This window comes from Gavia stellata, chromosome 2 (assembly GCF_030936135.1).
Source record: "Gavia stellata isolate bGavSte3 chromosome 2, bGavSte3.hap2, whole genome shotgun sequence".
NCBI lineage: Eukaryota > Metazoa > Chordata > Aves > Gaviiformes > Gaviidae > Gavia > Gavia stellata.
Genome location: NC_082595.1, coordinates 45,081,179 through 45,104,855, shown reverse-complemented (window position 1 = coordinate 45,104,855; position 23,677 = coordinate 45,081,179). Strand labels below are relative to the sequence as shown.

Sequence of the window (23,677 nt, the reverse complement as noted above, 5' to 3'; positions counted from 1 at the left end):
TCTGTTTTACCTGTAAGCATGTCCTATGAGTTTAAAAAGACCAGGAGTCAGAGCATTTTAGAACCAATACTTATTTGTATTAACTGTAGAGTTTTTATGTTCTTGAAGTATTAGTCTGATTTCCCCTTTAAAGGCAAAATTATGTAGTAGTTCTTGGAGCCTTGTTAGTCAAAATAAAAGACTTACTTGCTAACACAATAAATGATGAACTTTAAAAGCAGTTGGTTACTGAGTTGTATTAAAGCCCATGTCATATTGAGTGTCTTGATGGAGTTACGACCATATCTGGTATTTAAGGGAGAGCTAGTAAGAAGAAGGAAAGGAGACTTACAGAGAAGTTAATTGGAGATACATACTCACTAAAATCAATGGTAACACATAATTGTATGAAAAACTGCTTTAAACTTTCCTTGTAATTGAAATGCAACTTATTAAATTGAGGAGTTTATAGACTTCTTTAATTAGAGCATTTTCTATGGAATGAAATGACATAACTATCGTTTATTGTGACCTTTGCTGTAAATCATGACCTTTGCTATTGTGAACTTGGCTGTAAAAATACAGGAAAAAACCTGCTACAGGTTTTCTACTGTAATTCTCAAATTAATCATTACTTTTTCTTTTTTTTTTTTTTTAATATACAGAATGTCAGTGGCCACTTACTGTATATTTTGCTATAGACAAATAGGAACTTCTGGTCCAGCCACAAAAACACACCTACCATGGAATGATATCAGTAAGTACAGTTCTATATTTATTGATCTGAGGTGTTAATAAAAAGAAAAAATCTGTGTTGTTATGACGCCATGCACAACTAAATGATACAAAAGATCTAAATCCCTGAATACTTTCTGATGAGAAATCTCATATTTGCCTAAAGTGGATGTCTGCTTCTGACCTTGCTTTGCATAGTGATACGTAAAATGACACCAGCAGATTATCTGGGATTAGAACACAAGATGAGGGTCCCCTCAGATGCAATCTCATTAAACTGCCTTAAACTATGTTTTGTATCTGATTTTTTTTTTAACCTCTAGAGCCATGAAACAATTACATCCATAAACTGTGAATAAAGTTTGAATAAAATTTGTTTCTATTGTTTCTTCCTCCTGATTTACTGCTATTAGTTCTGCAGTCTTCCTTGCTTAGTCTCTGCTTTCTTTGGTGCCTTCTATATAGAATGACAATTCTTATGATTATAAAGTTTATTTTTGAGCATTGAAAGATAGGATAGTTCCATTTCTGCTCTACAGGAAGCATTACCTTTTTTTTGCCTTTTCAACCTTCTCAGTCAGTTATTTCTTCAACATGTAGCTGCCTTTTGTCTGCATTCCAAAATTCTTATGGTGTCGCTAAGGCAGAGCCTGGTGGTTGTGGGGCAAATCTCGCAGTTCATGCTGAGGAAAAGAAATTATTTGTGATAGGTGAGATGTGTTCCATTGGGTTTGCTGATACTGGTAATAATAATAGTTTCTCTGTATTGAGATCCTTACATCCAGATAATCAGCTCAACTTTGTTCAGATAAAATACCTCAAATCTGACAGGAATCCCTAGATGCAAAAGGGAAATTGTTGCAAGTGGCATGCGTTTATTCAGCCATTTGCTTTATAAATTAGGTTCAATGGAATTATTTTAAAAATGTTTTTTCTTAGGGGGTTTCTGCAGGACTTTTCAAAGAACATACATACTTCTGTATGTATTCATATACATTGAAGAAATATCCATGCCACGTAAGAAAAAATTAACTCCTTAAAATAATCTGGAGTTCCAAATGAATGCTAGTGATGCAGGCAGAGAAAGTTCACTGTTGATTCCTGCAGCTGAGCAATTAATGTAATTGATAGGTAGCAATACTCAAAGTAAATAGCACTGGCAGGATACATGTTTTATGATCTTGCTTCGGAGAGCAGGAAATTCTAATCAAGTAATGTTTTCTCTGTTTGTAAATTTAGGTGATGATTTCCTGAAAGCCAGAGCAATAGAAAAATTTTAAAAAGCTTGCTGTTAATGGCTGAAGTTCTTAATGTCTGGTAATCAAACGCTAACTATGTTTATATTGAGGTGATGCACACAACTTTGTTTGACATGAGTTTTTTATTTTTTCAAGGAAAAATTGCAAAGGTAACTGGATCGCTTATACTAGGGTAAGTTGTAACTGACAAGCATATATGTAACTTATGTATACAGTTAAAATTTTAATTCACGTATCTTTCAAAAATGTGACAATATTAGGCGACCTTTAGACATCATAGAATATAGTTTTCAAGCATATTTTCTGATAGTTATTTTAAGTATTTTAGAGTCTTTTCTCTACTTTGCTAAATTAAAATAATCTGCAGATTACTGTATATTTGGTAAAATCTGGATAATTCATACCAAAATGATTGTTAACGTATTTTTGCCATCATAAGTTTTTAAAATTAATATTCATATGCAGTTTTCTTTTATTTAAAGAGGTTTTGTATTCATTGCATATGAAGTCCTGTCCTTAAAGAAGTTACTGCAAATTGATACTCAGGCTATACATCAAGAAAAACTTAAATCCTATGTATACATACGTACAACTTCTCTAAATCCAAGTGAATATCAAGGTAAGATGCATAATTGTTTGGATTCTAAAAGTAGAATTTTAAGAAAATAGAATGTTTCTGGAAGTCACCCATATGTAAGGAAAGATATATTTCCTGAGATCTGTTACAAAAATAATAATCTTCACAATGTCACCGAATGTATTTTAAGCTGGTGGCTGTTTTTTTAAGATCGTTCTATACATACAGTTCTCAATATATGAGATAATTCTATGTATATATGTCCATATGTGTGTATATATGTGTGGATATATTTTTTCATATATATATGACAAATAATGTAGTAGAACTGTCTTTCAGACTTCCAGTAATCTAAAAATACTCTTGTAGGGATCACATACCAAGCCAGAAAAGAAATCCATAAAGCAGTGAGGAAAATCCTAGAAACAGAAGCTAAAATTTTCCGGAGACCTTTTAATGGTAGGTATTGAAAGCATGGCTTTATCTATGATTTTTATTTTTGAATAGTAAAACATAAACCTTTTAGAAAGTAAAAGAATTTTTCTTACAAGCCTGACATGTTCTTTTGTGTTTGCAACTGTGGTAATATTACTCTAATTTACTGTATTAATATAGAATATTAGTATCTTTTCTGTGTATTAAAGGCATTTCTTTTCTTAAAGTAAATGAAAGTGATGGTTAAGAAGAGATTTGAGATTTATTTTTTTCCTGCTTCAGAAGAGATTTGAAGCTTAAGATACCAGGTTAATATTTGCTACCAGTTTTGTGTACAAAAGGTGTTTGGGGGATGAAACACTCACAAAATTTCGTTTTAGAAAAGTATGTTATGCTTCCATCAGAATTGCCGATATTAACTGAAAACAGCACAGTCTTTTTGTAGCAGTGTGTCACTGCTTTTTAGAGTAATTTAAAACAAGAATTTCAATGCATACAAGAAACTGTGCTCCTGAGGCATACTATCTGTTCTCATTTAACTATCTGTTAAATGGTTATAACAATATGTACCTCCACTGTGGTGCTATGAAATTAATTGTTCAAGGTCAGAGGCTTAAGAGTTGCTAATCATTGCCAGCTCCTGCTGGAAGCTGGCAATTCTGGTTTGTAAGTGCCAGCCAGGTGTGTATGTGTAACATATATATGAAATATCAACTTGGTGCCACAAAATAAATCAAAACCATCATATTAACTTAAGGATCAGCATTTTACTAATGCCATTCTGTCATTGTTTATTGTACGAATTCAATATTAAAACATTACACTCTAAATTACTGTTAGTGACTAATATTTGAATATTGAAACAGATTTTTTTCACTCAGTGAATAGAAATGTGATTGTTAAAATGCTCGTTAATAATAACTTGGCTTTTATTTGTTTCCTGGTAAAAGAACAATTCAGTTCATTTGATGGAGAAGATCATGAATGTGCCTTATGGCTCCTCTTAAAGAGAAGTCAGTCAGAAGACAAAGAGGTCCGACTGCAGGCTGTACAAGACCTGGCAAACAACAGTCACTGGCATGGTAACATGTGCTGATGTAGCCTAATTCACCCCAGAAATGTGACGAAGTCTCAGTTAGCTGTTGCAAGTCTGCTACCAACATGAAAAAAGGCTAGGAGCTGCAAGGAGCATAAATACACTCTGAAATTTGGTCTAAAATGTGGGGGTTTTGTTTACATTTCAAGTAATTCTTCTTTCCTAATACTGTGATACAGGCTATGTATCTGCAGTGCAGGCCTCTGTTTCCCCACCAGAGAATTGCAGGCACTGCTGTGGTGTGGGAGAGCAGTTCGTGTTCATTAGTTCTTTAGCTTTTCTGTTGGAACTGCTAACAAGGTCACTAGTTCTGAGTGATTTTTATAAGGCTCTGTAGGGGAGTGGGTTTAAGACCATGGTTCAGTTAATAAAAATTGGTTAGGAGCTAACAGGTAGTAATGACAAACTAGAGGTAGAGGACTTGTATATGCAAGCGTTATTTGTAAGCCATTTTACATCCTAGTTGTTATTATTTGGTAGTAATAAGTCCTTCCTGTTCCTCTAGCAGTGAATATCCTTGAAACCCCAAGTAAAGGGGGAGGGGGTGTATATGTGTGTCCTGTTCACTAGTCCTCTTCACTCCATCACTAGTCCATATAAACTAGGTGACACTCTAATCTTGACTCTCATTATTTTGGTAATCCAGTCAGTTGAGGACCTTTCACTCTTCCAGTGCAATTCCATGCTGTGGGATTTATCGTGTTTCAGATTGCCCCTATAAAATTCTAATTAATTACCCCAAGCAGTTTACATCAAAAAGCTGTGTTTGAAAAAATTTGAAACCTAGGCTGTGTGTACTAATTTAGTATACCTATTTCATGTTCATAGGAGAGTACGGTTAGCAGGTGATCTCAGTGCACAAGATGACCAGTACTTGGGGATCTAGTTGCTTTTTGTTATCTCCTTTTCTCTGTAGTGCTCATTGCTGTAGTATTTGGATATTTTGCAAATGCTGATTATTCTTGCAAACTGCCTCATGAGGGAAATGGGCTTTTTTTTAACCTGATACTCCCAAACTAAGTCCAAGGAAGACTGAAAACATGTGCTAACTTTTCACAGCTAGGACCAAATTGTTCAGCATACCAGTTACCTTAAATACAGTATTCTGCTTGTCCAAAGCAGTGCTTCAGTGACTTCAATTTGCAGGTGTAAGTGATCTGCATGACAGAAAAAAGATGGTCAATTTGTGACTGTTTGTGAAAAGTATATTTTAGATGGCTTATCAGTTTTGTTGTAGAATTGTATAACAGTAACAAGGATAGAAACTAATTTTTATAGACAAGTGTTGATCCACTTTGTATTTTCTTTTCCTTCAGTTTGCCACTTAATTTCGGTATGTAATTTTCAGTTTCTCCACCTATAAAGTAGGTAGGTTTTGGAAAGGAATAGTAGTTTAAGTCTGGTTTCCCTTCAGTACAGTAACTGAAAGTCTTGTCTTGCATCTTCAGTAAGGAAGTGCTACTTAAAACTGTACTTTGGTACTTCCTGCCTTTTCTGAGGTCACCTGATTTTGTGACTTGAACAATTTTATTGAAACATAGCTTTTGTATCATTTAAAATTAGGTGTCTATGTCTTGGCAGCACTTGGATTTGAGGCTCTTGGTTTTTAATACTGTATGCAGAAAAAAATATGCATATGCCTTTCAAATTTTAACTCAAGCCCAGGGGATTAAGCTTGGGTTTGTATTCCTTGTACTCCTTTCACAGTGGCAATACTGACATTTGCTTTTGCTTGTGTTCAACTTATATCTGAGGACCTTTATCAAACTGGTCTGTAATGAACAATTAGTGCCCAGGTGTCTTTAGTTCAGTATAGTGCTGGTCTAACTGCAATATTTGTCTTTTGGAATTTGTGATTACAAAATCAGAGCTTATTTATGTAGATTGCAGAGAGGTGGTTCTGTTTTCTAGTATATTAACAAAGTAGATCAGAAACTACATTTAAGACTAAATGAAATATTTAGGGTTTTAACCTTAACACTGAAGTTCTTGTACTACAGATTACCAGTATGTTACAGTTGCCCAAACCTGTGATCAAAGGACTGCTATAGGTTTGGCTCGATCCAAAGATATCGACCTTCGCTTTTTCCTGCCTCCACCACCATTGCCAAAAATAAAGAATGTAAGTAAACAAAAAGCAGGTATTAGATGACTTTTCCTTGCTTGTTTGTTTTTAGTGCTTTTGTTCTTAGTAACCATACTGAAGTGGAGTTCTTCTAAAGTAACTAATGAGTAGTAAAATTAAGACCGTAATACAAAACTATAATTTAGTGATAAACCCCTGGGGTATATCTACATTAGTGAATGGCACAATGGAAAGAAGTAAGGATGGGGGGTTGATCAATTATTGTTCTTGGACTGTATGTCCACATTACACATTTACTAGCAGTGAAGTTTGAGCCCTTTACCAGTCTGATGCATGCACTGCCTGTCTGTACCTAATTGGAAATGCAAAGCAGTTTTATATTAAGTCTCCTAGATTGCCTTGTTGATACTGACAGAATCCCATGCATAGAGGGCACTCCTGGAAATCCTGGAGGTCTTTTCATCCTCACTGCTAGTGTGGTGCTGTAGATAGTGTTCTGGCATGCAGCTTTAACCTTGTATTATATAATAGGGAAACCATTTTCAGTGCACCATGCGACTCCCAAGTGCAGATGCAATGCAGATTTGCTGCCTGGAAGAATTCCTCCAACACATTGAATCAATAATGTGGACATATTCACTGTCTTTCACCAGAAATTCTGCTGTCTGCTCCTTTTGAAATCTGAACTACTTCTGTGTGAATTTACAAGTTATAAAAAGTGTTTGGAGATGAGCTTTAGTGTTATTACTATTAATTAAGTTTTATTTAACTTCAGTTATCACAGTACTTGTTAGATTTAATTGAATAGGTATTCCAACAGAAAATTCAATAGGTATGATTTTAGCTGCTGAAATGCATTGTACCTCGATACAGTAACTGAGAATTAATCAGATAAAGCTGTTCCAGATGTTACATATTTGCTTAAGTAATCTGTCTTAAATTCCCAAATGCCTCCAGAGGTTCTGAGGTGGAGATGTGGCTCTTCCGCATCCTCTTTACTTACATTAAGATGTACCAGCCTTGTTTTCTTTATGCCTAGGCCTGCTGTAGCCCCACCTCTTTATTGCCAGCTTTTGGGTACCAACAAATCCTTATTGGATAGATTTGACCTTGTTTTGTTTTGATGTCAATTATACTTACATATGATGGTTTGATCAATCATGTCATCATATCAGCTTCTTCAGTAAACAGAATTGGCACACAAAGCATAATATAAGAGGTCTTTTGTAATGCTAATAGAATGAATGCTGGCAAAGGTCCCTGTCAGAGAATACCTGTACATCTTAACCAACAAAACTCTGAAAACCAGCTTTGATTGGTAGTGATATTCTTAGTTTTTGCTTTCTTTGTAACATTACGTGATAGTGGATCTGTACCTGTCAGTCCTGAAGTAGTAGGTTATCTAGTATATGGTTCTGTATATGCTTTATTTTTACAGCAGTATGATTGCGAGGTGATTGAAGCTAAGAGCTCCGAATCTGCTGCTTAGGAAGTTGAAGCAAATCATTGTGGCAGCAAGTGTTGCTCTGCACATCAGATATGTCTCCATCTCTGATTGTAGCAAGGATTAGAGTAACTGCAAGTTCCGTAACTGTGGGCAAATAAAATTACTTCGTTGAATCTGTTTTCCTGTCACCTACCCTTGATTATTAAACGAACATCTATATGAATATTTTGAAGATAAAATATTAAAAGAAATGTTGTCTGTATTTTTTACTAGTAATTTTTACATTCATTTTAATGGAGTAGCACCGAAAGTCCTGTGTAGTTAAGGGTGAACTTCTGAGCTTCCTGTGCCAAGAGGAACTGGTTTTTCTTTTGTTCTTCTGGACCTATTAGAATAAGGCCACCAAAGTATGAAGTTTAAAGCTTACTTTTCATCACTCAGTTGGTGGTTTTAGAATTACAGTTTCCAAAGTCTTTACAGGTGTAACTACTAAACTGAAGTTGCAGAGCACTCAAGTCCGGGGTTTGTATTTTATGGCCTTATTAATGTGGCTGATTCCATTATTTCAGATCTTTCTTTCCTCTGTGTTTTGCTTCATGCTTTGAAGAGAACTAAAAGCTATTTGTACTTACTTCTCACAGGATTATCCCATAGAAGATGAACTTCGGTTGTTGTTAGTATCTTTACCTCAGACTGGTCTTGATCCATGCGTGCAGTATTTCACATCTCTTGCTTTACGTGAAAGTAGCCAGACTCTCGCTGCTCAAAGGGTGAGTTCCCACTTGCAGAATAGAACTATTTGGGTTCTTTATTCCTGCAGAGCTCAAAGACAGAAACCTATTTCCATATTTTTGAGCATGAGGAACAGAAATATAGACTTTGTGACCATACAACATGAGTAAAATCTCTTCTACATACAGTCTGTCTGCTTGAAAGCTTGTTTATCTTTCCCAGCTGTACTAGTTGGTTTAGTGAAAGATTATCTTTACTTACAAGCCTTGCCATAAAGCAGATATTTCAATGTTTTGTCCAGAACATTTCCTTCCCCTTGCAGTGCTCATAAAATGATTTTTTCACGTTTCATCTTATCGTTGTTTGAGTGTTCTTTCACTGCTGAGGTGATTAAACCTGTTAAGTCTTGCTAGCAAACTGTAAGTTGTTAGCACACCTTAAATAGTAAACTCTGTTGTATCATGTGAAAATGCCTCCCTGTAACAGGTCGCTGTTGCCAAAACCAGAATTGGAATAGTCTAGTGGTCTGTTTGGACTTGGAAACTAGAAATTCTTCAACTTTCTTTGTCCAACAACTTCCTAAGTGGCTTTAGGAGTGTCAGTTAAAGTGCAGATATTGCTTAAAAATAATAATTGTAATGCCAGTGTCATCTACTATCTCTTGTACATTCTAATTTTGTATTAAAAAGTTGTGACTTTTTTAATTGGTGATTATTATTTTTTGTAAGATACAATAATGAAAATTACTGTCATATTTTAATAATGATGCCTGACAGGCTTTCTTTAGAGATTTCAGAGTGCAATAACTCTTTATTTTCTATGACACAATTATGTGTGATATTTTTACACTAGGACTCCTTTATTGTTTTCACAGCCAGAGCTCTTGCTACAAAGGGAGCTTTGGTAAGGCACCACACATGGAGGCATTTTGATAATCATGCTGTTCTAGAAAACTGTTCTTTATTGAGGTTATGCTGGTCTTCCTACTGCATGATTAAGAGAGACTGGTCTTCAGAGACTATGCTAAGTGCTGAAGACCTTTTTTCCTTCTCTTGTCATTTTTGCAGCTGTGGAAGTCTAGATGCAGTCTGATTCTTGCTTTTTTATGCTTAAGCCAACGGTCTTAAAAGAAGACATTCATTAACAAAATAAAAATCCTACATTTTCCCCCTTTATTGTATGTTTTGAAGTTAATAGACTATGGAGACTATGGACTGAAAATCTATTTAATATTTTCAGTTAAAAATAGTAGATATTTTTATGCTGTACTGTTGTGTAATGTGTACGTTTTGAAAAATGCATGCATGCTGTGCACTCTTTATAGCACTTTCTATAGATCATTACACACTTAATATTTTAGTTTAGAAATGCTTATTTTATGTAGCCATTTGGAATGTGGTATGATTTTTACTGATTCTCATTTCAGGGAGGCTTATGGTGTTTTGGAGGAAATGGACTTCCATATTGTGAGACATTGAGTAAAATCCCTTCAGAGACAGTGGAACTCTTTTGCTTGCAAGCTTTAGTACAGCATTCTAAGGTAATTTGTCCTTTAAACTATAACTGAAAAGCTATATTTAGAAACATTCCTTTCTAATGCTCTCTCATATATTGGGAAGGAGTTGCCATTTCCTTGTCTCCTACCCCTCACCCCTTCTGTAAGGATATTCAGACGACTGAGACTGATGTGAATTGGAAGGCAGCATAACAAACTCATTTTTTCTCATGGGAAGTGTATGTAAGTTCTGTTATTGTTTCTAATTAGCCCATATAAGTTCCCCTGTACTATAGCTGTATATATCTTTCAAGAAGTAAAAGGGCAGCTCTGACACAGAAAAGCAGGAGAGAATGCCTGAAGTCCAGATGGCTTGAACAAGTCTTTTCCATGTAGGGCTACCTCCCATTGGCACTCAAAGTCATTGGAGGTAGATACCATGAGGAAACAGTGTTTCCACTCTGCAGCTTCTCAGTAAGCAAGATACTCATGATGTGAAATTCACAGTGCAAAGTGTGTGTGGGTTTCTGTGAAATCCAAGTTCAGAAAGCTTACAAGCGGTCTCTTCTTATGGCTCTTAACCTAACTAATGCCAGGTTTCCATAAAGCAAAGTAGCCTCATGAATTCACACTAATCAGAAGACAGAAAGAAATGCAAACCTTGGCTATTCACAAACATCCCTCCTTCAAGGGTCACTGCCTTTGGGCAGAATATTGCACAGCATGCAGCTGATACAGTGCCACTTCCCAGGACCAGTCTGTTCTTTGCAGACACAGATGAAGACTATGGAAGACTTTGTGTAACAATGATTCTTCTTGATTTCTATTTCCGCATTCTTCAGCGTGCACTTAATTGCTCAGAAACCTAGAACACTGAGAAATAACATCAAGAACACCAAATTGTTATTGGTAGTAGGGATGGATAAAGTGCAGTTTGCCAGTATTCCTTTCACATCTTCCATATACATAGAAATTCTGACGTAGTCTAGAATTTATTATATTCCAGATTTTCAGTTTAAGCAAATTGTGACTATACTCATTTCGAATGTGTGTCTGTCTTTGTTGAAAGCCATAGACTTGAGGACATCAGCAGTTCCATGACTACCACACATTTTTTCAGCATTGTAGACAACATGTTCAAGTTACAAACATTTGGCCAACATCAGTAGTTGACACTGCAACTAATTAATGCATATTCATCTGCTTGGACTAGAATCTATTGTTGCCCTTAAGGTCAATAATGATAGCAGTACTATTGGGAAAGTAGAAATACCTTTGTATTTCAAAGAGAAGGGATCATAATGATTGCATTTTAGGTGGTGAACAGGAAGACAAGTAGCTCTGGTTGAGATAGTGCTTAAACAAATGCAGATGATTGTCCTGTTCAGACTCCTGAACCTTAGTTGAAATTTGATCACGCCAAGTGGAGAGCAATCTCATCTCCCTTGGATGTGGAGAGAAGAGTGATGGTACTCAGCATCTTTCAGGTTGTAAATCCGTAGAAATCATGCATTTAGCATATTAAAATATTTACTTCCTCTTCAGCTATTGCATAATAAATTCTAAATTAATAAGAATTTCTATGAAGTAAGGGTTCTGCATGATATCAGCTCTTTAAAATTCCCTAATTTGTGAATTAACAACATATCAAAGAACCTTTTGAAGAACATCTACTTATTGTCATTGTATTTACTGTATAATGCTAGGTTTCTTCTCACTGTGATAAAATTGAAGCTAAAGGAGGCCTTCAGCTACTACAGAGGATATACCAGCTACGTAAAGATTCAGCAAAAATACAAAGGAACATAATTCGCATTATTGGAAATATGGCTTTGGATGAACGTCTTCATTCATCCATAGTACGTGCAGGTAAAAGGAAAGCAAATGCAAGCGGTCTGGTGTCAGATTACTATTCTAAAATTTTCAGAAGATTCAGTGCTTTTGTAAAATGCAACAGACCATGGCAGTGGTCTGTTTTTTATATTTGGGGAGGTGTTGTTGTTGGTTTTTTTTATACAAAAAATATAGACAGTTTAGACAGTGTTGATTAGGAACTCCTGTATACTGTCTAGCCAATGTATGTCAGTGCTACAGAGGTGTTCTAAGTCTAATGCATGGGTGAAAATTTGGACTTGGTTCATGTTCAGTTCACATTACTGGCAAAAATCTTTGGAGCTTCCTACTGTTACAGATCATCTACCTAGTAGATTAATTTTTTTTAATTGGCCGTGTTTTAGTCTCATAAAGGGGCAGACCAGCTTGCAGTCCTTACCTTTTGGAATAAAGTGAAACATGCCTTCCCTCTCTCCCTCCCTTGTTTCATGTTAGGCTAGTAACTTCTGCTAAGTGTTGCTCTGATGCCCCTTTTTAAATACACCCTAAATATCAGAATGAAATTATTCCTTCTAGTTCTGTACCAAATAAATAATTCCCAATGTCTTATTAAGAAAGAAAAAAAAAAAAAGAAAAATAGAAAATATCAATATGCTGTTGTATACATCCGCACTGGTGTCTGCCTCATTTTTAATCTCCCTGTTGCAAAAAGGAGAAGTAGCAAAGGCACAGGGAAAGACCGTAAGGGTCAATTTGGAATGGTTGTGGTAGAAAGAACAGATAACTAGACTAAGACACTTAGTTTGGAAAAAAAGCAGCTGAAGGCGAATATGATGGAGATTTTATAAATCCTCACTGGCCTAGAGAAGGCAAAAAGGGAATGGTCATCTGGTGTTTCTCGTAATGCAAGACCAAAGGTTCTTGTATCTTTAATTATCAAGAGGCAGAACAAATAAATTGTTTTTTTTCCATACGGTGCCTGAGCAAACTAAAACTTGCCACAAAACATTTTGGTTGTTGAAGACTTACAAAGCTTCAAAAAATGATTAGGCAAATTCATGGAAAGAAAAAATCCATAAAGCTCTACACAGAGAAGCCAAGTTGATTGCAGAAAGCTGAGAGGGTATAGTGGAGAATCAGTACTATACACTTGTCCTTTTATTGTTTTATTCTTTTATTGTTCCACAACTTCCATTACTGCTCTCTTTTGGAGAAGGACAGCTGGACTGCAAAGGCCTTTGGTCTGAGCTCCAGCACCATTCCTACGATAACTGCTAAAACCATACGTGTAGAGGAAGAGATCATAACAGAAGAGTCAGCAGCTCCCTGGGGCAGAGCTCTCAGTACAAACGGAATTTTAGACAGTGAACTGGACTCCAGAGATGAGCAGTTGGATACTTCTTGTCAAGAGTTGATAAGACTTCTCTTTTGTTCCTGGGTTATGCATAAGAAGGAGGAGCCTCTAAGGCTCTTTTCCTAAGCAAAAACTGCTGGCACAGGAAGAGGAAGAACAGCAATGATGCACTGAGTAGTAGCTGTGATGGGGTATCTGGGGGCAGAAGGATTCTGAACGCTATTTTTGACCCTTCATCTTCGCTCATTTAAGAGAAATGCAAGACCAGTGACTTTGCTAGTTTTAAGCAGACTAGCCTGGCAGTCTTTCATTGTATTTGGAGAACTGAAAATATATTTTTAGATAGTGTTCTTCTTAAGGAAAACTTGCACAGTGGTCAACATCTATTCTTCTAGGGAATGTAATTTAAATACATAATTCTTTAAAAAAATATATTTTTCTTACAGTTCTGAAAGGTACTTGCGTTTAAACAAAACTCGTATGTCAATTTATTCTTTTCCGAATTCCACAGTGAATTAACTATCTTGAATTAGCAACATACTGGCTATCCTAATAACAACATGCTGTGCATGATTTAGAAACAGTGCTCATTAAGTAAATTGTTTCTTCTTTTTCAAATCAGCCTCCATTTGAAAATATTTCTTCAAAGTCTTCCCAGGTTTTATTTATGAACTTGACTTTAATGTAATTGTGATTTATAGACCATTTTTGCCAGCAGCAACAAGATCTATCAGGATTTTAAAGAAATATATGTGTCTGTGTGTATAAAAGATAGTCCTTTGCATTTCTCAGTAGTCTATGAACACCCCCATGCATGTCAAAGAAACTGTATTTTGCATCTTAGGTAAAGTATTATAAAGTGTCTGTTTTTTCTTGAGGTAGCTATGACTTAAAATTTTATTGAGGAATGTATTCAAAGGTTTCCTTCATTAATTCTCTTATGTTTCTTAGGTATAAATAGTATACTATTTTTAGAATAGCCAGGACATATTAATTCCTTAAACAGTTTTTCACAGACTGGATTTTAAAACTAGAAATGGTTGTACTCTCACAGCAAGCATCAATTTTTCCACCTGCCATTATTCTTGTGGGTTGTTTTCTATGTCTTATGCTTTAAGCTTCATTTTCTCTCTGGGACATTTCTTTTCTCTGTCTTTCTTGCATCTTACCTGCAAAAAGAGGCTTGAGATCTGTTTTCTCTCTGACAACTGCACTGACCTGCTGATACACTTTCTTTTTCTTCTGAGAGGGCGTTCTCCTTCAGATCATAAGCTGAACAATAGTAAAATACATTGCCTCCTCACCACTCTGGATTTTTGCATTTTGGAGGTTCCACTTATCTAGCGTTGGCTTTCCTGTGGTAAAGAGAGTGTTTTGAAATAATTTGTTTTGATGTTACTGTTGTTAAGTTTTAACATCTATTTTCACAAGTGTACTTTGAAGGATGACGTTTCTGAATTCTTTTGTTTGGATGATGTTTCTAATTAGTTAACCTTCCACCTTATTTTTTCAATGTAGGTTGGGTTTCTGTACTTGCTGAAGTAATGAAATCCCCACATGTCATTCAGTCTTCTCATGCATCCAGAGCTTTGGCTAATTTAGACAGGGACACAGTGAAAGAAAAGTATCCAGATGGTGTTTATGTCTTGCATCCACAATATCGTAGCAGGTAAAGCAGAAGGAGATACTGTACATGCTGTACTTTGAGTTACTTGTTATACTATTCAGGTACAAAACTTTGGAAGAGTTGACATCAGAGTGCTGCTGTATTCATGTCACCTGCTCCTCCTGTTCTTCGGTGGTTTGAGAGGACTGAATTTAAATTCTCAAATACGAGAAAAACAGAAGCAATGGGAGCAGTCCATAGCCATGAAAGGAGTATTATTGTACTGCATGGAAAAATCCAAACTCAGACCATGAGATTAATTATCGCTTTGCACTGGCTGTCTTGAGATATGGTGCCTTGTAATTATTTTGTTGGCAGCAGCACATGTTGGCCTAAGATGCAGTAAATTTACAGCTTCAGCTTCTTTTAATAGTGATTGTGTATCTGGGACTGAAGCAATCTCCAACGTGGTATGTCACTTAGTAGCAGCTATTCCCTGGGTCACTGGTGTTAGTCAGGTTACAGTGAAAATCTAATTTGATGATAAAGTTGGAACTATCAAGCTGCATTAACAGTAGCTGGAGAGAATGGTGTCTTTCATTGTAGAAAAATACAACTTGTGAGGCAGGTAGTTTTCCATACCTCTTTTTATATCTCTTTCTTCTGGGTGGATCCCTGTTTTTTGTTTTGATCTGAGTATGCTCTTTGAAATATCATGAAATGTTGTCTGTAAGATAAAAAAAATCACATATAGTCTTAAAAATAGCATTTTGGCATCCCTTAAGTTAAAAGTTCTGTGTAAATTTAATTTGCTAAAATAATATGTACCATGCATCTCTTAAAAATTCCTTTTTCTGTATCAGTCAGCCCATCAGAGCAGACATCCTTTTTGTTCATGGTCTTTTGGGAGCAGCATTTAAAACCTGGCGACAGCAAGACATTGACCAGCGTTTGGATAAAAAGGTTTCAGAAGGGGAAGAGGACTATAGTCAGTGCTGGCCAAAGGTGAAAAGACAGTAACATTTTCACATGCAGCTGCTGTTTTCTCATTAATGAGAGCTGTCCAGAGGATCTAAAATTATACTGCCTAGCAGTTGTCTATTTTGAATCAAATGGCTTGTAATCTGTTATACAAGTAGCACTTTCTAAGTTCCTGATATATTTTTGTTAGCAAGCTGAAACTTTGAACAGGTTGTTGTTGCAAAGGAAAATCCTTGCTAAATTTAATGCTCTCACCATCATTCTCCTGCTAGTGAAAGAGGAGGCAATGGCTGCTTTCCTTGTGCCTTTTTTTTTTTTTTAATGGAATGGTATTGCTGAGAAAAAGATACATTACACTTTAAATTAAGTATCCTTTTTGTACATAGGTGTCTGAGTACCTCAATTTTTGCAGATTGCTACTTAAGTATTGTTGGTAAATAAGTAGTTACCGCTTTAAGGAACTCACATTGCTATAACCACCGAAGTATCTCTGTAAAACTTAAAACTGATCAGTCCTGGTGGGAATCTTAGTAATTCATGTTTCACCCAGGAGAGGGAGCCAGAAATGCACGAGTTAGTAATCCATCTCCATCATTTACCTACTTTGTGGCTGGGGAACAGGCTAGAGTTCACCAGCATGTAATAAAAAAATAATAGTCTAGGTGTAGGGGGTATTTGGGGATTAACTGAAGAGCAGAAATCTTGCTTGATATTGTCCCCGCAGTACTATCTTTGCTCCATTGCTGATAAATTGCTTGCAAGAGTTCAAGTGCTTCAATTATAAGCTCTTCTTGGTTTCACTTTTCTTTAATTTAGACGTGGCTGGCTTCAGACTGTCCTGCCCTTAGAATCATATCTGTGGAATATGACACCCATTTGAGTGACTGGAAAGCAAAATGTCCTGTTGAGGCTCACAGGTAACAAATGTAGTGTCTGCACGTTGGCGGGGGGGGGGGCGGGCGGGGGGTGGAGGGAGACAGGTAAAGCTGATCCTTGGGATCACCTGGTGTGAAACAGTGAATTTAACTTTTCCTGTTGCATTTGAAAATAAAGTTTGGAAAAACATTAGGTACAGTCATGGTATGCCTGAGGTTTTTAGCCTCATGGATAACTTGTGGCAACTTCCTAAATTCTTACAGTCTGTTCTGCTTCACGTTTAGGGGAGACACATTATGCTATTAGTTGATGGAAATATAACATCAATTTTATATCTTGAGGGGAATATTTCTTAAACTGAAAATGACCCAATAATGCTTCATAAGCACAGCAAAAAAATCACTGTACTATGACTTTATGCTTACGATAACATGAACCATATAATTTTATTCAAGAAGTGTTAATCCCTGGAAAGAGATTCATATAAGTCTTTGACAGATAAAATACAGCAACTGTATCTAGTTTGGTCAGATAGTGTAATTGCCCTTGTCAGAGGAATTGTGTTTTTACTGACCATGAACCAGGTAGGTCAGAGGAAGATGCTACCTCCAAACACGTTCCTTGTAAAAAATAAAACTACTTTGAGCCTGTAAAGGTTATTTGGCTTGAATGGATTTTAGGCTTAGTAATTGAGTTCAGTGATCTTTAAATCAGATCCTAATCTGAGTCCTTCGAACACTTATGCAGATACTTAAGCATGTAACTAGTACTGTAGATTCAACTTCTGTACTTCAGTGAAGTCATGTGTATGACTGCTCACAGGTTAAGAATCTGAAAATTACTGTGTTTTGTGTAGGGGAGAAAAAAATTCAGCATGTGTATAATAGACTGGGAACTTGGTACTTGTTCATTCCCTCCTCCCTATGGATATAGGAAGGATCAATGCAATTACTGCATTAAAGAAAGCATGTAAGCAGGGAAAAAAATAAGGAAGACATGGCCGTTAATATGCCTATTTGAAATTAGGCAGAACAATGACAGTAAAAAACATGTAGGTGTTACATCTACAAGGTCCAAAGATGACTGGACCTTGTAGAGGGACCTTGTTTCACATTCAAAGAAGAGCAATGAAGCTGGTGAAGCTCCTTATGAGGAGTGGCTGAGGGAACTGGGGTTGTTCCGCGTGGAGAAGAGGTGGCTGAGGGGAGACCTTATCGCTCTCTACAACTACCTGAAAGGGGGTTGCAGAGAGGTGGGTGTTGGTCTCTTCTCCCAAGTGACAAGCGATAGGACAAGAGGAAGAGGCCTCAAGTTGCACCAGGGGAGGTTTAGATTGGATATTAGGAAAAACTTCTTCACCGAAAGGGTTGTCAGACATTGGAGCAGGCTTCCCAGGGAGGTGGTTGAGTCACCATCCCTGGAGATAATTAAAAGACTGGTGATGAGGCGCTTAGGGACATGGTTTAGTGGTGGACTTGGCAGTGTCAGGTTAACGGTTGAATTTGATGATCTTAAGGGTCTTTTCCAACCCAAATGATTCTGTGATTCTAAGAGAACTTTTTTCCTGTGTGTCTCTGGAGTAAGAAGTAAACATATATTTCTTTATTTATTTTAAGATAATGTCTTTTTCATTACAAAATGGAAAATTACATTACCTGCTATTTGTGGTCACCCAAGCATAGTATTTGATTATTTTGTAATTTGATGTGGTTAATAAAAAATGAAAGATAGTGAACATATTTTTAACTAGCAGGAGCAAAGACGTAGCAGTAGAATCACAACCTTATGACTGCTCTAAGTGTATAGGCTCATTCACTGTTTCGAAAGTGAAATTTTTATTTCCCTCAGTTATCCTGAAGCCTGTTGCTCAGCTGAAAAGACACATTTGAGTATCTTTTTCTTATGTGTTATAAAAGCAATTTCTAGTAAGAATGCTGAGAACCAATACAGATGAAGTGAATTAGACTTCGAGCAGTGGTTGCCCCAATATCCTATGTTTCCATTATCCAAGGGTCTTTGATGTTTGATTCTTGTTGTGCTGCAAGGAGTAACGATGATGCACTTTAAAGGTTAGATTGGGAATTGGCATTGATTTTGTTTTGGGTGTAACACAGATTCATTTTCAACCTTTAACATTGTAGCCTATCCTTTCCAGAGCTCAGTCTCTTAATTTATAAAGTGGAGATTATTGTGTTTTTATACTATTCCAATACAAAGCATTTGGAGATTATTGTCTGGAAAGTATAACAGATGTTATCTGTGATTTTGTAGTGTGTTGGTTAATCATGCATTTAGTTACTAATTTCCTGTATGTTGCTTCACATTTTGAGCACTGTTTAGTGAAGTACATATTTGTCAGACATTAAGTATATTCTTGTTTCAGGAAATAAAGTTCATTATGCATTGATGATGCTTTCATAAAATGAAAACATGATTTTGTTACAATGTGTAAATGAAACTATCTAAAAACCCATAAAGACATTTGTGGAACTAAAGCTAACGGAAATGAGTCGTGAATGAAACTAAAATAAAACTTTCTAGCCAGATCAAGAAACTGAATTTAGCGCAATTCCTTGTGAAGCCAACCTTACAAAAGTTTTTGGCATTTTTCAATGTAGCAATCATTATTAAGTAATTAACGTTTTATGCAGCTAATTCACTTTCATAACTGTGTAGCACTGAAAATTCATTCTGTTTTAAAATTGCCTTTTAGCCTATCATGCTTGTGTTTGTTTTTTTTCTTTGCAGGAAGTCTATTGCTTACAGGAGCAATGAGCTTCTTGACAAGCTCAGAGCTGCTGGGGTTGGAGACAGACCTCTGGTGTGGGTATCGCATAGCATGGGTGGTAAGCACATTGCCTGTTTGATATAAAGTATTCATCTGTTGTTATATTTCAGAATCAGCTGTTAACCAAATTCAGTCTGAAATGCAATTATTTAGAATAGTTTATCTAAAAAATTTGCAAAAAGACCTAAAAAATGGAAAAATAGATTTCTACTTTCTTAATGCATTATATGCAATAGCATGTACATTTTGAAAGTATTTTTATTGCTGTTTGTTTTTACTGTGTTGATTTAAAAATCACAAAATCGATGAGTTGAAATTCATATGAATGGGAATCCAGAGGCAAAATTTTCTCCATGATCAGGCATATATTAAATGTCATTAGCAACACTTAAAGCAAACTTAAATTGGTTTTGCATCATTCATTGACATTTTACTTTAATGCCTCCTCAGGTTTGGTTTGGTTTTTTTCAACTTAATTTTACATATTTGACAAACTAAGGACTAATCAACTGAGGCAAGAATATGGTTAGTTGTTTCATGGATAATATAGCATGATCATTATTTTCACAGTGGTTTAAATCCCTGCATTAATTCAGTTTCTGTTGCCAGGTCTTCTAGTCAAAAAGATGCTGGTGGATGCTTCCAAGAATCCAGAAATGGATAAAATTGTAAACAACACCAGAGGAATCATATTTTATAGTGTACCTCACCATGGTTCCCAGCTGGCTGAATATTCTATAAATGCCAGATATCTTCTCTTCCCATCTGTGGAGGTTAAAGAACTCAGCAAGGGTACGCTCACTTTGCTACCATTTAACCACAGGGATCTATGCTAATCTGTTCATAATGCTTTTTTTTATGCAGTCTTGCCAGATAAATGCTATAAGCTTATATTCAAGATAACACTGCAAAAATTATGTTGCTCTTTCTCAGATTCTCCTGCCCTTAAAGAGCTGAATGATGACTTCCTGTCCTTTGCCAAAGATAAGAAATTTTCAGTGCTAAGTTTTGCAGAAACCTTACCAACACACGTAGGGAGCATGATAAAACTGCATGTCGTACCTCTGGAATCCGCAAGTAAGTCAAATAGCCATTTAAGTTATTTAATTTTGTATATACTCACGTAAGCATCAATAATGAGGAAGGAGTATAAATGCTATGGTAGAAGGACCTAGAAAAAGACATCTGTTATGTTGTGGGATTTTTTGTTTAAACTTTTGGCTGAGTTTAAACTACAGTATCCCTGTGGAGATCAGAGGCAGCTACATTTACATCTTAGAATAGCAATTGTTTGTTTTGATTTTTCTAAATGCAAGTAACGCTTATTGAAAAAAGCAGGGTAGACCCTGGTCTAATGTTACATTGTTGTAGTCCTTCCCTTTGTAATTACGAGTACTGTTGTTTATCCTTGTATACTAGGCTGAATAGTGTTTCAGAAGCTCCTGCAAATTGCAGCTATCTCGTCATTTAAAAAACAAGAAAGAAAATCAGTAAACTGCTAATGGAAGGAAAAAGTCACAAAGCTGTTTTTCAGTGTTAAGAATCCTTTATCTTCCATATCTCAGGTACTCAAGCAATAGAGTTTGTCTCTGAGGAGTTCCCTCCATCTTTTGGTCTTTTGTAGGAGAAGGGAAAACCAGACAGTTCTTTTCTCTTTCTTTGTTTATGGGTGTTCAACTTAGAGAATTGTTTTAAGTCTGTTATTTTCAATTTTTCCCTGAGCCAAACACTCTTCAGCACTGCTGAAGGTACCTGTAAGGACTTGAACAGAAACCATTGCTTTGTTGGGTTTTAGATCAGGCTTTCCACTAGGTTAAATGCAAGGTTAGTTGCTCTGAAAAAGGCGGACTATACATCCCTGTTTTCCTGAGTCAATATTTAGCAGTATTTTTTTCAGTATGTCTTCTCAAGAAGCAATTGTTTGCAAAAATGTTGCTGATGCAATTTTATTGGTGAGGACTCAAAAACTGGCCATTCATTTTTTTGGATTTAACAAAATAAAATGAAAAAGAGGGCTGGATAACCAAGTGCATAAATAAAGCACTGTGCACTTACAATTTTGTAGCGTATTTCTCCTCTTCTAGAGATGACACACAATGCATCACGTGAGCTCTCCAAAGCCTTTAGAGGATACATGATGATTCAGTGGCACGCCACTCATTTTGTTCAAAACCCAGGCTGACCCACTCTCTTTCTTACATGCATGCTTAGGCACATGAAAGCAAAACTTCATCCTGCTCTAGTGTAATTTCACATGGTTAAAGAGACAGAGTTCCAAGCAAAATGGAGGATTTCTCAGGAGGTTGGGTGAATAGATAATAAACTGGAATGTGGCAGTCACAGCATCCTAACTGGAAAGTTCACTAGTAGTGATAGCTGTCAGGAAAGAATACTGTAGCAAAATCAGAAGCTGAAAATGGAATACTTGTATTCTACAAGTAAGCAGTGTAATTTTTTTTTATTTCCCCGGAAATGTGTGTAGTGATTTGTGGCATATTTCAGGTTCATTCTAGTCCCATTTTTAATCCCACATCAAAGTATTTTATAAGGAATATGGGCAATTAGTGGTGATCAGAATCTGGATACCCTCGATTAAACCCTATCCCTGTTCATGTCAATGCTTAAACTTCAGTCAGGACTTTGCTGTCAGTCAGCTGCTGGTAAATGAAGTTTTGAGTCTTCAAAGTTGTCTGTATGGAGAAACGTACATTTGTGTATTCCCAATAAAGATAGTAGAACTCTGACCTAATGGTTTACCAGTGTGGGTTTTGTAGCAATATATAGCTCTATCTGACTATAACAGTATGTATTGATGCTTTTAGCACATTAAAAAATAGCGAAGACAAAAGAGTTAAACTGAAGACAGGAGAAGTTGCTTTTGAGAGAGAAATTGCTAATGCAAGATGTGCTTTTCAATCTAGGTGATCTTACATACTTTGGTAGTTTTTTCTTCTTTTTTTTTTTTCCCCTTCTCCCAGAGTTAGGAATTGGAGACCTTATTCCAGTGGATGTTAACCACCTAAATATTTGTAAGCCCAAGAAGAAGGATGCTTTCCTGTACCAACGTACATTGAAGTTCATTCAGGATGTTTTAACCCAAGAACTTGGAGACTGAGTTTTTGCCATCTTTGGCTGCTTATTTCCTCCATTTGGTGTAACGCAGTAAGTTCTCCTCCTAACTTTTTTTTAGGGAATCTGCAGAACTACAAAGACGCTGTGCCAATAGTATCTGCTGCTAAAATAATTTTCAGAACATCTCCAACTTAGACACCTCTCCAACTTATTTCTAAAATATATTCAAAACAAACTTAAGTCCTATAAACTTGGCAAAAAGAAAATGTGTGTTGGCTTAGAGTGACCATGATTTGTCGACAAAATGTGTGTAAATTCTCCAGCAATTTGTCTGGGAGAGGATGGGGATTCAGTGGAAGAGAAGTTTCACTTAGTCTACAGATATCCCTCTGGAGCAACATAGCTAGACTATGGAGAGTGCCCAGGATACCTTCTTTTAGCAAAAATAAAAAAAGCTTGCTCTGGAGGTAGGTGGTCTCATTAAGGTAAATATACATCTGGGACTAAAGTCTTATAGAGAGGATCAGAAACAATTAACTGAGGTGGTTATTTGTTGTGTCAAAGGGGAGAAGAAGCATGTGGCTGCCTCAAAGCTTTGGTTTACTGTCCATGTTAAGTAGTCTGACTGGAGCCTGAAGAAATCTGTCCAAGTGGCCCAATTACAGGAGTTTTTGTAATTTACCTTTTCATTTAATAGACCACCCAGATTTGTCAGCAAATACGGCATCTGTTTTCTGTGTGAGAAAGAGATAGGTTGGTAGGTTGTCTTGCATAGACAACTGTAGTTGTTTTAATCTGTTTGTATAAATGAAAACAAAAGAATTGTTCACCTTCTTGTACATTTCTCTCTTAATCTTAGCAACTTGTGAGATTGCGTTCTTTAGGACACTGTGTATCTGATCAGACTCAGGGCAGTTCTGTGCTTGTTCACATGGAAGATACATAACAGAGGCTTTCTTGGGACATACCGAGAACGTGGTACATTTAAATCCCTGGCTCATGTTACTCATTTAAAAACTCTTTCTTTAGCTGATTTAAAGAAAAGCATTGAAAATGCTCAAGTGGAGTAAGGCAAACGTAGGCCCTGACAAAAAAGCTGATGCTTCGAGTTTGGAGCTCAGGTAGAGAAAAAGTAAAGCAGGAAAAAATTCATGGGATCATAAGATCCCACTGGAAATACAGAAGATCCCAGATGTTTTGGTTTCTTGAAGCCCAAGTGTATTTATTGGTGTAGATACAGAGAAAAACAGTGGTGTTGTCTTATTTGAGTTTATGTAAGGATACCTTAACAGTACTGGTGAGAAGTAAGTATTTTTAGAAAAAAAA

General features: G+C 36.2%; 1 protein-coding gene across 1 annotated transcript; it reads left to right on the top strand.

Moving 5' to 3' along the window:
- The first annotated feature begins 645 nt into the window (after positions 1-645).
- On the top strand, positions 646-23,677 carry SERAC1 (serine active site containing 1). Its single transcript, XM_009820536.2, has 16 exons — positions 646-736; positions 2,109-2,145; positions 2,456-2,592; positions 2,920-3,009; positions 3,936-4,067; positions 6,082-6,203; positions 8,256-8,384; positions 9,773-9,886; positions 11,548-11,710; positions 14,547-14,697; positions 15,498-15,639; positions 16,432-16,532; positions 19,240-19,337; positions 19,889-20,071; positions 20,213-20,356; positions 22,258-23,677. Exons 1-16 carry the CDS (start codon positions 646-648, stop codon positions 22,392-22,394), a joined length of 1,971 nt encoding a protein of 656 aa, XP_009818838.2. The 3' UTR covers positions 22,395-23,677.